The sequence below is a fragment of the Synchiropus splendidus genome, chromosome 15 (assembly GCF_027744825.2).
Source record: "Synchiropus splendidus isolate RoL2022-P1 chromosome 15, RoL_Sspl_1.0, whole genome shotgun sequence".
NCBI classification, from domain to species: Eukaryota; Metazoa; Chordata; class Actinopteri; order Syngnathiformes; family Callionymidae; genus Synchiropus; species Synchiropus splendidus.
The window spans coordinates 6,573,534-6,588,067 of record NC_071348.1 but is presented as its reverse complement, the minus strand read 5'-3'; the positions used below and the strand labels follow the sequence as shown (position 1 = coordinate 6,588,067).

Sequence of the window (14,534 nt, the reverse complement as noted above, 5' to 3'; positions counted from 1 at the left end):
TTATGCTGATGAGGCGCAGATTGTTTTTGAAATGACTCTGAAAACAAAAAGGATCAGCTGCAGCGGAGGCCAAGCGGAGGCGGGATGTCATTTACGGAGGAGTCTGAGTCCTGTTAAAGAATCCCACAGTATGTTTACGCCTCCAACCACCAACGTCCCAAGTCTGTGACTCGTGGCTACGCAAGCCGTCCTGACGCTGCTGAAGGTTCCTGCCAGCGCTGAGGAGGATTAATGGCGCCATCCCTCTGGGAGGATGTGGAAGTGACGTGAAGTGTAATGATCTCAATCAGGACCCGTGTGAGGGACAGAGCTAATCACCGCGCGCGCTCCGCTAGCATAATGCAGTCAGTCGCCTAATGACCCCGCCGCGCCTGTCACAGACATTACTCTCCGTCGTCGGCGAAGACGCGTCAACGGGCGGCGGACGGCTCGTAATTGGACCAAACCTTGAGCTATGAGAGGACATTACACATGTCCCGCGTTAATTCGGGAGCCTGGGTTTTACATGGGTAATTATTTGAGGGGAGGCGCCGGGCGAGGGAGAGCAATGGGATCCCACCGCCGCAGGACTGTGGAGAGTGTCTGGTGAACTCTTGAGTATTGGTTATTGAGAGATGAGTCACGTCAGTTTGTTCCTAGAGTGACGGCTGACTAGTAGCTGCTGCCGCGGCCGCCTCTCCAGACCAGGCCCAGTTACAAACAGAAACTCATTTCCTCTGTGCCTCGGCACCTGGAATCCGAGCGGCTCGCACACACGCAGACAACTTTTTCTGCTTTGGGTTGAACATCTGAGCGTCTTTGTTTCAGTCCCCTGGACCTTCCTGCCGCTGGAGCAGGCGAGCGCCGGATCAATGCCGCTCGACTGAGTGCTGTACTCTCTCATGGCTGCTTGAATTTGCTGTTTACCGCTGCAGAGCTGTAGCCGCTCTTGTACAAATCTGAGATAATAGAGCTCAAACCAAAGGGGAGACAACCTCTCCTCGCTGCTGCTCTCTTGTTAGCAGCTATCGTCCTGTTTGTCTTCAGATACATCCATCATCTCACCTCTGCGGCTGCCGCTGAGGTGCCAGCCTGGTCTGTGGGGATCCCGGACGCGTTTTGCTCTTCTGTCTTCACAGACATCAAGAGAGCGCCATTGATTTTCCTCTGCTGAACCACTGCTAGCAGGGGGTCTTCGCTCTCTCAGGCGGAGGCGGGGCCCAAAAAAGTTTACTTGCTTCCCACACTTTGAGATTCCGTTGTCTCGGGACGGCGTCTTCTCACACGGGTCGTCACATGACCCCTGAAACTACGATGGCGTTCAAATCCCAAATCATATTGACTGACTGAAATATAGTTTGTGTTCTCCTGGATCATGCAGTTTTATGAAAGACGCTCCAAACAGGAGCGCTAACAGGAGGAGGGCTGCATGCGGGCGTCATGGTTACTGTACGCAGAACTAAGGGAGGTGAGAGAGACCTGCGCTGGTGGGTTCGCCGCTCGCTGCGATCAAACGTGTTTCATTAATGATGCGCGCGTCATCCTCGGCTGGCTGTCGATACACCTCATACGTTCATCCTGCCTGAGGAACCTCCGGGGACCCAGAGGTGTGGCAACAAGTCTGAGGAGGATAATTACACTTTGGTGCGCTACAGTGTCAGTGAACTCACCGCAGTGCCAGTGTGCTCTCACTGTGCTGGGCATCCGTCCAACTACCCTCAAGCATCTTCTCATTTTCTAACATCTACGCTTCTTTCATCTTCACGTTCTACTTTCCTAGTTTATTACACCAAAAAGTCACATTCTCTTATTTTTAAGTTTAAATACAAGCAGTTTTGAGTTACTACATCTTTATTATGAACTATTAGCTGTGGTAATATTGAGATTGAAATAAATGTAGCAAATGTTTCATTTACATTTTTGCAGGTGATTTATCTGAAGAATGCTGTGAAATAACAGTGTATTTAATTGTGCACTTTGATCTACAACCTTGCAGTGTAAACAATAATTTAAAAATTCATCTAGGTTTTCTAGATTTTTATTGCTCTATATACCATCTTCTTATCCATTGCCAAGTCGCGGGGGCAGCAGCTTCAGAAGGCCTCGCCAAACGCCCTTCACCCGGGCAACATCCACCAGCTCCTCCTGGGGATCCTGAGACGCTCCCATGCCAGTGGCGAGATCTCATCTGGTCCTGGGTCCACCCCTGGGTCTCCTCCCTGCTGGCCGAGCCTGAAACACCTCCACAGGGAGGCCTCAAGGGGGCGGACTCCTCTCAGCGCGGAGAAGCAGCAGCTCTACTCTGAGTCTCTCCCGAGTGACAGAACTTCTCACCCTATCTCTAAGGGAGATGCCTGCCATCCGTCGGAGAAAACTCATTGCAGCAGCTTGTATCAGGGATCCTGTTCTTTCGCTCATGACCCACAGCTCATGACCATAGATGAGGGACGGGATGAAGATTGATCGGTAAATAGAGAGCTCTGCCTTTTGGCTCAGCTCTCTCTTACACAGAACAGTGCAGTAGAGCGACTGCAATACCGCCCCCGCTACGCCGATTTGCCAAGCAAACTCTAACTCCCTTACCCCCCCACTCCACTCCAGAACAAGAACCCAAGATAGAGAGAGAGAGAGCAATCCACCCTTTTCCAGTTGAGAACCATGGCCTCGGACTTAGAGGTGCTGATCCTCATCTCAGCTGCTTCACACTCAGATGCAAGATCCAGCATCGATATTGAGCCTCCAACATATTTCATTTTATTCAGCAGAAATGCATTTTCACGTCAGTCTTGTGGTTATTTACTCACACTTGAAAACTCTGCAGAAGTGCTGTGGACTCTGGTTCTGCTCATTGGTGACTGGTGTGGCGGTAAAGCCTTGCTCCTCTGTCTTTCAGGATGCCTCCATCGCTCACCGCTTTCACCTGATGAGGGAGAAACACCCGGAGAAATTCAACAGCAGGTAGGAGAGGCAGCAGCAGCAGCACCAGCACCCGTGTGTCTGAGTGGACCTGCAGTGAAGCTTCTCAGGCTCTTCCTTCTGAGACCACGCGTCCCATACGTCTCCACTAGTGTCGCGGCTAATTGAGCCTCTAATTGAATTTGCTCGCTGCTCTGACATCGGCGGATCACTCAGCTGACGACACGCAGCCCCCTAATAATCGCATTTCTACTAATTATGCTGTTTCTCATTCTTCTGCCGCTCGTCGCCGTGACGACCGGCGGACAAACAGAGGACTGCTGGTGAAATAATGAGCGGCGGTGCAGGTCCGTCAGCAGAGGCTCACATACACCAGAGTCACGATGGTGGCGGTTTGTCACGCTGGCTGCTTCAGAACCACTTGGACTCCATGATGGAGTTCACGTGTTGATCCGTCAGCAAACACCTGGAACGTGTTTGTCCCGCAGAAGAAAGCCTCTTCAGACACCCCACTCTATGGCATGTGCATGTGTGCATTGTGACCCACATGCCAAAACACTTGCTCGCACTTAAGTTCTTTGAACCTCTTGCACGCACATATTTCTTTGAGATCCGTGCATACACAAAACTGCCTGTAGAGTATACGCACAGAACCTCTGTCTCTCACACACGCACACATAAGAAACCACTGTCTCTCTCTCTCTCACACACGCACATATGAAACCTCTGTCTCTCTCACACACACATATGAAACCACTGTCTCTCTCTCTCTGTCTCACAGACACACACACATATGAAACCACTGTCTCTCTCTCACACACACACGTATATGACACCACTGTCTCTCTCTCACACACACATATATGACACCACCGTCTCGCTCACAGTCACACACATATGAAACTACTGTCTGTCTCACACACACACACACACACACACATATGAAACCACTGTCTCTCACACACACACACACACACACACATATGAAACCACTGTCTCTCACACACACACAGGAAACCACTGTCTCTCTCTCTCACAAACACACACACATATGAAACCGCTCTCTCTCTCTCTCTCTCTCTCTCTCTCTCTCTCTCTGTCACACACATATATGACACCACTGTCTCTCTCTCTCTCTCACACACACATATATGACACCACTGTCTCTCTCTCTCACACACACATATATGACACCACTGTCTCTCTCTCTCACACACACGTATATGACACCACTGTCTCTCTCTCTCTCTCTCACACACACACACACACACACACGGAACTGCCGTCTCTCACACACACATATGAAACCACTGTCTCTCTCACACACATATTTACATGAATATCTATGAATCTGACGCATCAGGTCACCAGCAGGATCTTAGAACATGTAGTCTGAAGCGGGGCGAACACTTGAGGTGGACGAGGATTGAAGCGCCGCCTGACTTATTCAGTGGAGTCTCTCGCTCCTGCTCAAATTTTCTCAAACTGTTTTATCTTTTGTGAAAAATGATTGAGGTATTTTAAGAAAATGATCCGCTCTGTTATTTGAATCTCATCAATGATTCAGGAGTGTGAATGGTTTTAGGATCTCTCTGCTCCACTCTCTCCACCTCCTTCAATAATAGATGATCAGAGTTTTGGCCGAGGTTGAACAGATTTGTCCGGTGACGCTCTGGACCAGGCCTGGCCAACCCGCGGGTCCAGAGCCGCGTGCGGCTCATTCCCCAGTTTAATGTGGCTCCTCACCAAATGAGCCGCCGAACTGGCTGCGATTTTGGTCAAGTTGCTGTTGAGATGACCGTTTATACGGGAAATAAGATGAAAAAGTAAGAGCTAATCTGGCGAAATGTCAAGATATTGTTCAAAGACTTTGACTTGCGTTTAACTTTGAAGTAAAATAAATGGCGCACATATTTCTATCTATTCTATTCTAACCGCTTGATAAAATGTATGCATTTTAAAAATACATGCACAAGAGACATACGCCGGACGCGAACCAGCAACCTTGTGACAGACAGGGATGTGCTTTAACCAGTATACTGCCGCTAAGTCACGTGACCAGCTCTTCAGGTGAGCCTCACAGCCCGACATGTTTGTAGGATGTGGCTCTTTTCAGCAACACAGTAAAACAATGTGGCTCTTAGCCTCTGACTGCTCGGCCACCCCTGCTCTGGACCCTCATGGCAAACCAGTCAAGCAAATGATAAAGTAGACGCTCAGTGAATGGTCAGGGTGAGGAAACTTGCTGCTGCTTCAGACCTTCATTTGTGGATCAAGACTGGTTGTTAGTGTTCATGTCAGAACCACAGCACTTTACTAGGCATTTATGAGCCTCAACTTACTTAGATAACTCAGTTATCTTTGTTACTCTGAAGATTCCTCAGAGAACAGGTGAGAGATGAGTTTGTCCATCCCTGTATCTCCAGCTGTGAGTCTCTCTTGGGGGTCAAAGTACGCTCTATACCTTTGGTGATAGATCTGTCGCTGCCGGCGTTTATCCGTCATCATCATCATCATCATCATCATCATCATCATCATCATCATCATCATCATCATCTATATGTGATGTAAATGGCAGCGTAAAGAGCAAACACCTCATCCTGCAGTCCTTACGTCACAGTCGACCTCGTGGCTTCCTGTTGATGTGGTTTCTATACGTTTGACCTTAACCAGCATCTCATCAACGCCCCCCTCCCCACCATCAATCCATCTCATGTATTTGCACCCCGGGGTGATTACGGCAGCGAAGGTGCGAAGATTTGACACTCGGCAGATAGATTCATTTACCGCTGCTGCCGGACCTGGAGGTGATAATGAGGTCGAGGATTAAAAGCAGACAATCAGCCGGGCGGCGCGGCGCCGACACCTCGCCCCCCTGGTGGACCACCGCCTCACTGCGCTCACTCGCTGCTTTTTGCTGATCTCTCATGTAATTACTCTAATCTTTGGGTCCACGGGGAAACGCCAGCTTTGAAGTTTACTTTTCAGCTCACATTTCATCTGCACCGTTGGTCTCTTCACTCTGTCAGAACGTCGCGCTGTTTTGCAGTGAAACAATAAATCAAAGTCTGCAATTTTCTTGATTTCAAAATTGTAATAGATAGCTCATTCGCAGTTATGACGTCACTCATTTACAATGTAACGCCCCCTGGTCCAGATGGATGGAGCTCATCGCTCAGTTGAGGAGCAGTCCAGCGATGCCGTTCTTCATTCGAGGATCAGCTTCATTTATCCATTGCTCAAGTGACTCAGGATCAAGTGACTCAGTTTAGCAAATGCTGAAGAGTCATGGTTTCATCAACGACTCAGGGCAGGATCAAAGGACTGCATGGTAGAATTCAGGATTTATTGATCCCCCTGTGAGGGTCAGGTGACTCATTTAGTTGAAGCGTTTATGAGTCACTCATTACCAAGCCAGTGACTCATTCGAGCCTCAGTTTCACGTTTTAGAATCAGTGACTCACTCACGGCGGAGTGAGTCAGTGAAGCAGCGGCTGGTGAAGATGCGCCCGCCTTGATGCTGACATTTGCTCCCACACTTGGATCTATTCTGGGTCCTCAGACTTCTAACATATCGTCGTCGCTCCCCCACGTGTCCTCGGCGCTCGCTGTGCTGCGTCGCCATCCTCGGTTAACCTTTGGTGACGGTGCAGGGAACCCGGCGCAGAGAACTCTTTAGCATAATGAATGTGTTCATCAAAGCTCTGCTGCGCGCTGGATGCCGCCGTGGGACGTGTGTGTGAGCGAGTGTGAGTGAGTCTCCTGCCGAGAGGGGACGGGGCCGCAGGTGATGGCGCTCCAAATTACACACACACGCACACACACTGGACCTCAGTGGCCCCGTCCTCAGACCTCAATTGAGGGTGAAATCGTTTGTGTGACCAAAGTGTCGTCTATAATTAATGAGCACTTGTGTGTCATTTAGAAGTATCTCACCTGTGGCCCTGTCTGCAGCACACAAACACACACACACGCTGATACACAGGCAGAGTGGGGACCATTCACCAGGAAGCTCCTCAGTTGCATAACTGGATCCACAGATGCATAATGCAGGTGGCTTGGACTCACATCACAACACCCATGTCAGTGGTGGGACTGGCTCCCTCTCATGTTCATCCCTGCAGCTGACCCTGGCCTGGGTTCCTCTGGCTGCTGACATGCAGTCCGTGAGTGGTCAGGTGACTGCAGGGTCCAAGCTGGTTGGGTCAGAATCGACGTTGGTTTCAGGCTCAGTTTTTCTGGGATGGATTTAATCACTAAATCAGCAGTTGAAGATGTTGAATGTTTTAGGACTCTAGTGAAGGATCGAGTCAGGTTGAGGAGCAGATGGGTCCAGAAGGGACTTTGTTTGATGTAAGGCCACCCAGTTGCTCTGGACTTGAGAGATTCATCTTAGGATCGACGAGGTTGTGGTTGAAGAATTGGGTTTGACATTTGAGGAATGATGTTCCATCCTTGGAATCCAGTTGGATTCAGGAGTCAAGTGCTGGAGCTCAGGTGACTGGTTTGAGGGCTGATAGAAAGGGTCGTGGGGCGAGTGGTGGAATGAGCATCTCGGGCTCACGGGTTCTTCTCTCAGCGTCCCCTCCTGCATCTGTGGAGCTGCCAGCTCGCGCTCCTCAGCTGGGTCTAACTTCTGGAGTTTGTTGTCGGAGCCAGCGAGCATCTTCAGACACAAATACATTTTTCAAAGCTCAGGCTGCGTCTCTGAAGGCGACACGACGGCACTGGGCTCGTTTCTCAACCTGCCAGCTGAAGTGGCAGCGCTGCGGGCGGCGGCGCGTTACACAAAACTGCGGCTCGCTGCGGTGTCAGCGTGATATTGATCACCTCTGATCAGGAAGAAATGAGTGCGAGGACCAGGTCGTAGATCATGTGGGGTTGAGAGTCGGTGGAGATCAGTGAGGTGCATCTGCAGGCCTCGGGACAGAGCTCAGCGCCCGTGACATCCTGTAACGCCAGGGCGAGCGGCCGGACACGCCGTGGCTGTTGTTTCGACTCAGGCGCTCCGCTCCTCGCTCTTCATCATCTTCATCATCGGTTTGTGCAAATCCACTCCCCCGTGCTGAAACTGGATCCTGCTGCCACAGGTGTGACGGCACTTTGCATTGAGATGAAGCCACCGCGTGCAGGTGTGTCGCCAGGACGGCAAGGTCTTCAACCGTCACTCCGCTGGTAGAGTTAGTTGATGTTGTCTTAAGTGTCACTACCCTGCAGAGCAGCGTGTCTGACCATTTACCGTAACACGAGGTCACATGGTCATTCTGCAGAGGAAGTCAGGAGTGAAAGGTGGGGCATGCCGAGTCATGGTTACGTGCCTGACTCCAGCCCTACAGCCGCTCGGGTGAAGTCCCTTTGGTGCTGATCCGGAGTCTCACTGGAGCTCGGATGAGTCGGGGCTCCTCGCTGTCGGTCAGATAACGAATGACGCTCGGATTCGGCTAATTACCTAATGAACAGAGACGCGAGTGATTTGTTGCCATGGCGACGTCTTGTTAGGGTAAGTGGTGGGAATCGACTGGACTGACAGAGGGATCTGACTTCAGTGGGAAAGGTTTGATCCCGGTGGAGTAAATCAGGGGAAAAGTCTTCATCTCCGCAGCACTTTTCTTCCTCATGAAGGTCATGTTTGGATCTTGTCATCGATGGAACTAAAAAAGTGAAGATGACCATGAAAACAAAATGATAAAGAATAATGGGGAAATAATCTAATGGAAGGAAAACAGAGAAAAATATTCCAATGTTGAGCTTAGCACTGGTCCAAACTCACAGGCTCAAAACCTGAAATGCGACTCCGATAGTGGAAGTTATTAGCGTCACCACTGAAATATTAGCCGCACCCCAACGTCATTGTGTGGCCTCGGAACAAACACCAGCGCTTCGTAAATGGATTCAAATCCTGAGGCTTCACTCAAGAGTCGCCGGAAGTTTGGACTCTCTCGCTCACCAACCATCTCATTTGTTTCTGCCATCAGCTGTTCTCTCTCCTGCCGGAAGAGACACTCACCGTCCAGAGAGTTTAACTTATTGTGTTGTGATGAATGAAAAGAAAAAAAGTCAAGGAATGACTGTTTGGGAAACAGAGGCGATGAGGAGTCAAATGGATGGATTCTGACCTGAGATCCGCGAGCTGGACGTCACAAGCGCGAGGGCTGGGGAGGGTGAGGAGGCGAGCGTCCTGGCGGCCTGACCCCTCCTGCTCCTCTATTGACCGTGTTGCACATTATAAATCAAGCGCAGGTTTCCAGTTCTCTAATGAAAGCTCATTTATAAAGCAGCTAAATGGTCCTGACAAAAGTCCTAATGAGGAAATCAATAATTCACCGATTGTTACTCTGCTTATACTAATCCGTCGCCGGACTCTCGCCCGCTGAAGGCCATATTTTATCGCTGCTGTTTGTCAGCACCGCTTCTCTTTTCTGGATGAATGGGTTTGTCTTCAGCGGGAGATGAAACGCTCCTGCCGTTCACCAAGGGGCTGGTTAGACGTGCGAGAGCCGCGCAGGTGGAGCTGTTGTTTTCAGCCGGACCCGCACAGTAAAGTCGGAATTCAGATTTGAAACGTGATAAATGGAAAGGGAGTGAAGGGCAGGACAACTGAAACTGTAATGGTGAAAACGTCAGAAGGGCAAAGGTCAAAAATGAATATTAAAAATCTAGATTTTAGTCCAAATGACCAAATAAGAAGTAAAAAAAAGCATCATATTATGAGTCAGAAAATGAGATGAAAATGATCAACAATCCAAAAGACAGTAGACTTTATGAGTCAAAGGGCAACGGAATGTGAACTACAGATGAAAAGTGCTCATGAACAGATGAGTTGCAGTTATGAGACACGTTTTTAAAATATGAATTAAAAAACACAGGAGACTATAAGTCAAAATTAATGTAACATTCGGTCCGAATAATTGTATATAAACTAGATATAAAGTGTGAAATGTGATCTGGAGAAGTGATCAGATATACTGTGCTTTTCATAGTCAACATTAGAAAAACAAGTGAGATGAGAATGTTGAATTTACAGATGAAAAAATGTAGGAATTAAAATGAATATGAGAAGAATGCATGGAATTATGAGAGAAAACTTTGAAGTCATGGAATTGTGACAGAATCTAAATGTTTTGTGTGTTTATATATGTACGAAATTCGAAATAAAAAAGTCTGAATTTTGTCTGGAGCAACATGAGAGGCAGCTGTGTTGAGCGGTTGGGAGCCTGCCTCGACTGGTCCAGCGCTCCACCTCAGAACAACAAAGCTGCGAGCTGTCGTGTCAGAGAGTTTGATGTGGGTGAAGAGGTTGGAGTCCCTGCGAGCTCCTCATATCTCCTCTTCTCTTGCAGAACAAAGAACAAACTGTGGTACTTTGAGTTCGGCACTTCGGAGACTTTCTCAGCCACGTGTAAGAAGCTGCACGAGTTTGTGGAGGTGGAGGTAATCAGAGTTCCCGCGACAGGCCAAGAGTTCGGTCATCACCTCACCATCACCATGTTTGGCTGCTCCTTCAGTGCGACGGCGTCACTCTGGACCTGAGCTCCGTCTCTCTGGAGGGCATCGCCATCCTCAACATTCCCAGCATGCACGGCGGCTCCAACCTGTGGGGCGAGAGCAAGAAGCGGCGAGGGAACCGCAAGGCGGGAAAGAAAAGCCTGGAGCGGAGGACGCCGCTGACCGACCCCAAAGAGCTGATGTTTGCTGTTCAAGGTTGGTTCCTGATCCGGTCCACAAGCGTCCCCACGAGCGTGTCCTTGCCCCCCCCCCCTCCTGATCCACCCAAGACTGAAACTTTGGGAACTGTGCACATGAATATTTTAGGGCCGACAAGGTGAATCACGGCAGAGTTGTTTGCTGAGCAGAGCTAGAACCGCGTCAGTGTTTGGACCTGTCACTTGTGTATTAATGCTCTGCCGCCGTGGACGGGCTCAGCTAATAGGAGCGGACTGCGTCGCCGAGTCACGCTCAACCCCGAATCCATTTACGTCAAAAGTAAGCCATCAGTGAGTCAGCTGCTCGCTGCCCCACCGAGGCCTGACACCTGTGGAGAGACGCAGGAGCAGAGGTGACGGACAGAGGACGTCACGCCTCTGGCGCCATGCTCACACTGGACCTTTGTGAAGGATTAGACTGGAGCCTTCACTTCGCTCAGGAAGTGAAATGGCTGGTGGCGTCCAACCTGGAGGTGAGATTCCCCAGGTTGAGGTGCGCAGATAGCTGAGGGAAGGATGGATCAGTGCAGCCACAGAGCTGAGCCAAAAGGCACCGCCCCCCTGGAGGCTCAGTCATACAGGGGAGACTCAGAGTAGAAGCTGTGCTCCTATTGAGGAGGGTCTGGTCACCTCCTGGTCCAGGTCTCAGCTCGAGCTCTGGTGTCGTGAGCTAAACTCTGCGTCGGTAATGCAACTGGCGCCGAGTTTCTGCTGATTCATAACGTGCAAAGTTTGGATTTGCTCAACAGGAAATGTCCCCCTGCCTGTGGTTTGAGTCTCTAATGAGACGGCGTGACGTGGGGCGACACAAATGCGACGGTCCATGATCAATTCTCTCTCTGAGAGAATGAACACTCCATTAATCTCTGAATAAAAATCAATCCGCTCGTGTTCCATAAAAGAGGCCAGCGATTGAACCTGGGAAGGCACTTAGTGGGAGTGTGTGTGTGTGTCCTTGTGGAAGGTGAGCAGAAGACGTTGTCAGATCAAGAAAAAGGTTTTTTTAAAAAGGTAAACACAGAAGTGCATCAGCCCAAACTGAGAATGGACCAAACCGCTGTCGAGGATAGTCTGTGTGTGTGTGTGTGTGTGTGTGTGTGTGTGTGTGTGTGTGTGTGAGGAGAGGGGGTTGGCGGGGGGGGGCGCAGTTTGGGATGGGGAGGAGACAAAAAAAAAGCCTGACCTTTCGAGAGCTGTTAAATCGTCCTGCTGGTGACGCCAGGAGACAAACCCCTCAGGTGGAAGGGAACGGCTGCGGAGTGAATTATTTAGACTGGGCCTGAAGTTTGTGTTGGGGAGGGGGAGGGGGGTCACAACTGTTGGGACCTCCCTCCTGCTCTCACCTGTTCGTGTGGCCCTGGCTGTCACGACACGTTTGACAGGACGTCTGCTGGAGTCCGCCGCCGTTCACGTCTCTTCTGTGGGTGTCACCAGGACCCAGAGGTGTCCAGTCTTTCACTGGGCTCATTCCCTTCTTTGCCTTCTTATGAGGCGGAAACAGAGAGCAGCCGCTCTCCTGGAGGCCTCTGAGGTGCTGAAGACATGAGACCTGAGCGGCTGCAACATCAGCATGGTCGCTGCAGTTAATGATTGACAGCTGAGATGGTGTCCCCCGCCCTCTTGGCCTAACATTTACTTAAGTGGGATTTATTTGAGTTTATCGGCCTGGAAGTAAACAGACGCCATATTTGTCACCTCTGATAATAACCGCCGCGCGGCTGTTGACACAACATGGACACCACAAGTTCAGACGCTGCTCCATGGAGGATAAAGAAAGGCTGAAAACAAACTGCATATGAGCCAGTATCTAGTTTTGTATATAAACTAGATCAAAAATATTAAGTGTGAAATGTGAGCTGGAGAAGTGAGTCGTAGATAAAGAACACTTGAAAGACAAGTGAAATGAAAATCGAATTTACAGATTAAAAAGGCAACGAATTAAGATGAATTTGAGAAGAATGCGCATCTTATCTCTATGTTTTGTGTCTTTATATGTATGAGATTACATGGACATTATTTAAAATCTAATAATGTCAAAGAAATTTTACAGTGTCTCAGCAAAACATTAAGGGTTTTAATTAAAAGAAAAAAGTAAAAGAAAAAAAAACAAGATGGTAAATAATGTTTCATAAAAGTAACCAAGAAAAACTGAAAAAAAAAACAACCAAAAGTGTGAGGAGAGAAAGCTGGTCATAATGTTACGGCTGATTTGTGTAGGCAGTTGTTCCCACCTTCAACTCGGGATCCAGTCGCTCGGGGCAACAACACGGGGTCTTGACTGGTCGCCGTGGTGACACCAGTCGGCGTCGGACCCGAGCGAGCGTTTACATTAACATGAGAAGTCGGGAGGGTCACGACCCGTGTCAGCGGGTCAACGCCGTGTATGTACACACACTCTCCACTCCGACCCTGGATAGCAGTGCGGACGGACGCCTGTCAGTCACCACGGCGACAGCATCAACACCTCGCCACAACAGGAAGTGCTCCAGATCAGCAGCCAGCCAGCGTCTTCATCTGAGGCCCGCTGCAGCAGATGGGCCCGGCAGGACTCTGGGCCTCCAGCAGGGTCCAAATCAACGCTCACCAGCGCACGACACCAGAGGAATTAATAAGGATGATATCGGAAGATTGGCGCGCCGCGACGCTCTAATCTCATTAACTCCTGACGCGGCGCTTTTCTGCAGCAAAAACACAAACAGGCTGACACCACTGAGTGGTGGTTCCCCTCGGGCCCGGATCCGCTCAGATCACTCTCATGATGACCCATCTTCTGTGTCTGACCCAGACCTGTCGGACCAGCTGCTGGAGGTGGTGGGACTTGAAGGCGCCATGGAGATGGGTCAGATCTACACGGGCCTGAAGGCCGGGAGGAGGCTGGCCCAGTGTTCCTCCGTCACCATCAGGTATGGATGCTCCCCACAGGCTTGGACCACTGTTTGGATTCCTCTGTTGTCCTCCTCAGGACCAGCAAGTCTCTGCCCATGCAGATCGACGGGGAGCCGTGGATGCAGACCCCCTGCACGGTGAGTACCAGAACAAACCTCCAGTCTCCCTCCAGCCGTGGAAAGGGAGTAGCATTTTAGCAGGAAGGATGAGCGACGCTACAATGTGAGGTTGTTTTCCTCAAGTCAAACCCTTCAGCGCTTGAATCAAAGATCCACAGATGAAAGCAGAAGAACCTCTTCAGGTCGGGCTCAAACCGCTGCGTTCTGGAGGCTCATTGTCGCGAGCTAATTTATGCTAACATGCGCTCGCTCAGTCGAGTCTTCCCCTTCTGTCCCACGAGTGGCGTCTCTCTGGCTCCCGCTCCGCACTTGGACTGTGTTCAGATGTAATTACACCTGAAGAGACGCTCGCGTTTCCATCACGGGTCGACGGGTCCCAGTCACAATCCCAAACCGCGTCGGAACGAGTGGCGGAGAGAGCTCTTCAACTGCCGCCAACAAAGTTGTGACGACGCGCCGCGATTGCCACGCCGGCCGCTGTTTGTCGTCAGTCGACCCGTTAAACGCGTCGGAACGAGGAGCTGGTCGCTGGCTAATTAATGAGCGCTTATGCTAACGACTCTCTGACGATCCATTTCCATACGGCACGCGGCTCCTGATGTGGGGCGCTTGCATCACTCCGACACGCTCGCCTCACTTGCTCGGTCACGCCTGGTAAATGTTTGCCAGTGGGAAGTCTGCTGTAAGCTGCGGGCTGGAGTCTCCCCCTGCAGGTGGGTCAGGTCTCAGAGGAGCAGCCGCAACTTCTCCCTCAACGTTTCAATCCTTTTTTTTTTCCCCCCACCAGATTGACATCGTCCACAAGAACCAGGCTCCGATGCTGATGGGTCCACAGCCGGCCCGGAGCTTCTTCTCTCAGTTCCTCAGGAGAACCCGGGCCGAGAGCAAAGACTGAGCAGAGCCGAAGCCAGAGCTCAATTATGGCTGCGTC

General features: G+C 50.4%; 1 protein-coding gene across 4 annotated transcripts in view; it reads left to right on the top strand.

Annotated features, from left to right (window-relative positions):
• Window positions 1-14,534, top strand: part of dgkb (diacylglycerol kinase, beta) — a 30,961-nt gene extending 16,427 nt beyond the window's left edge. For all 4 annotated transcript variants that reach the window (XM_053843604.1, XM_053843602.1, XM_053843605.1 and 1 more), the window contains 6 exons: window positions 2,873-2,937; window positions 10,236-10,326; window positions 10,401-10,596; window positions 13,384-13,501; window positions 13,561-13,621; window positions 14,391-14,534. In XM_053843604.1, coding sequence (XP_053699579.1) covers window positions 2,873-2,937; window positions 10,236-10,326; window positions 10,401-10,596; window positions 13,384-13,501; window positions 13,561-13,621; window positions 14,391-14,498 — 639 coding nt within the window. In that variant the 3' untranslated portion in view covers window positions 14,499-14,534. The remainder of the gene's footprint in view (window positions 1-2,872; window positions 2,938-10,235; window positions 10,327-10,400; window positions 10,597-13,383; window positions 13,502-13,560; window positions 13,622-14,390) is intronic.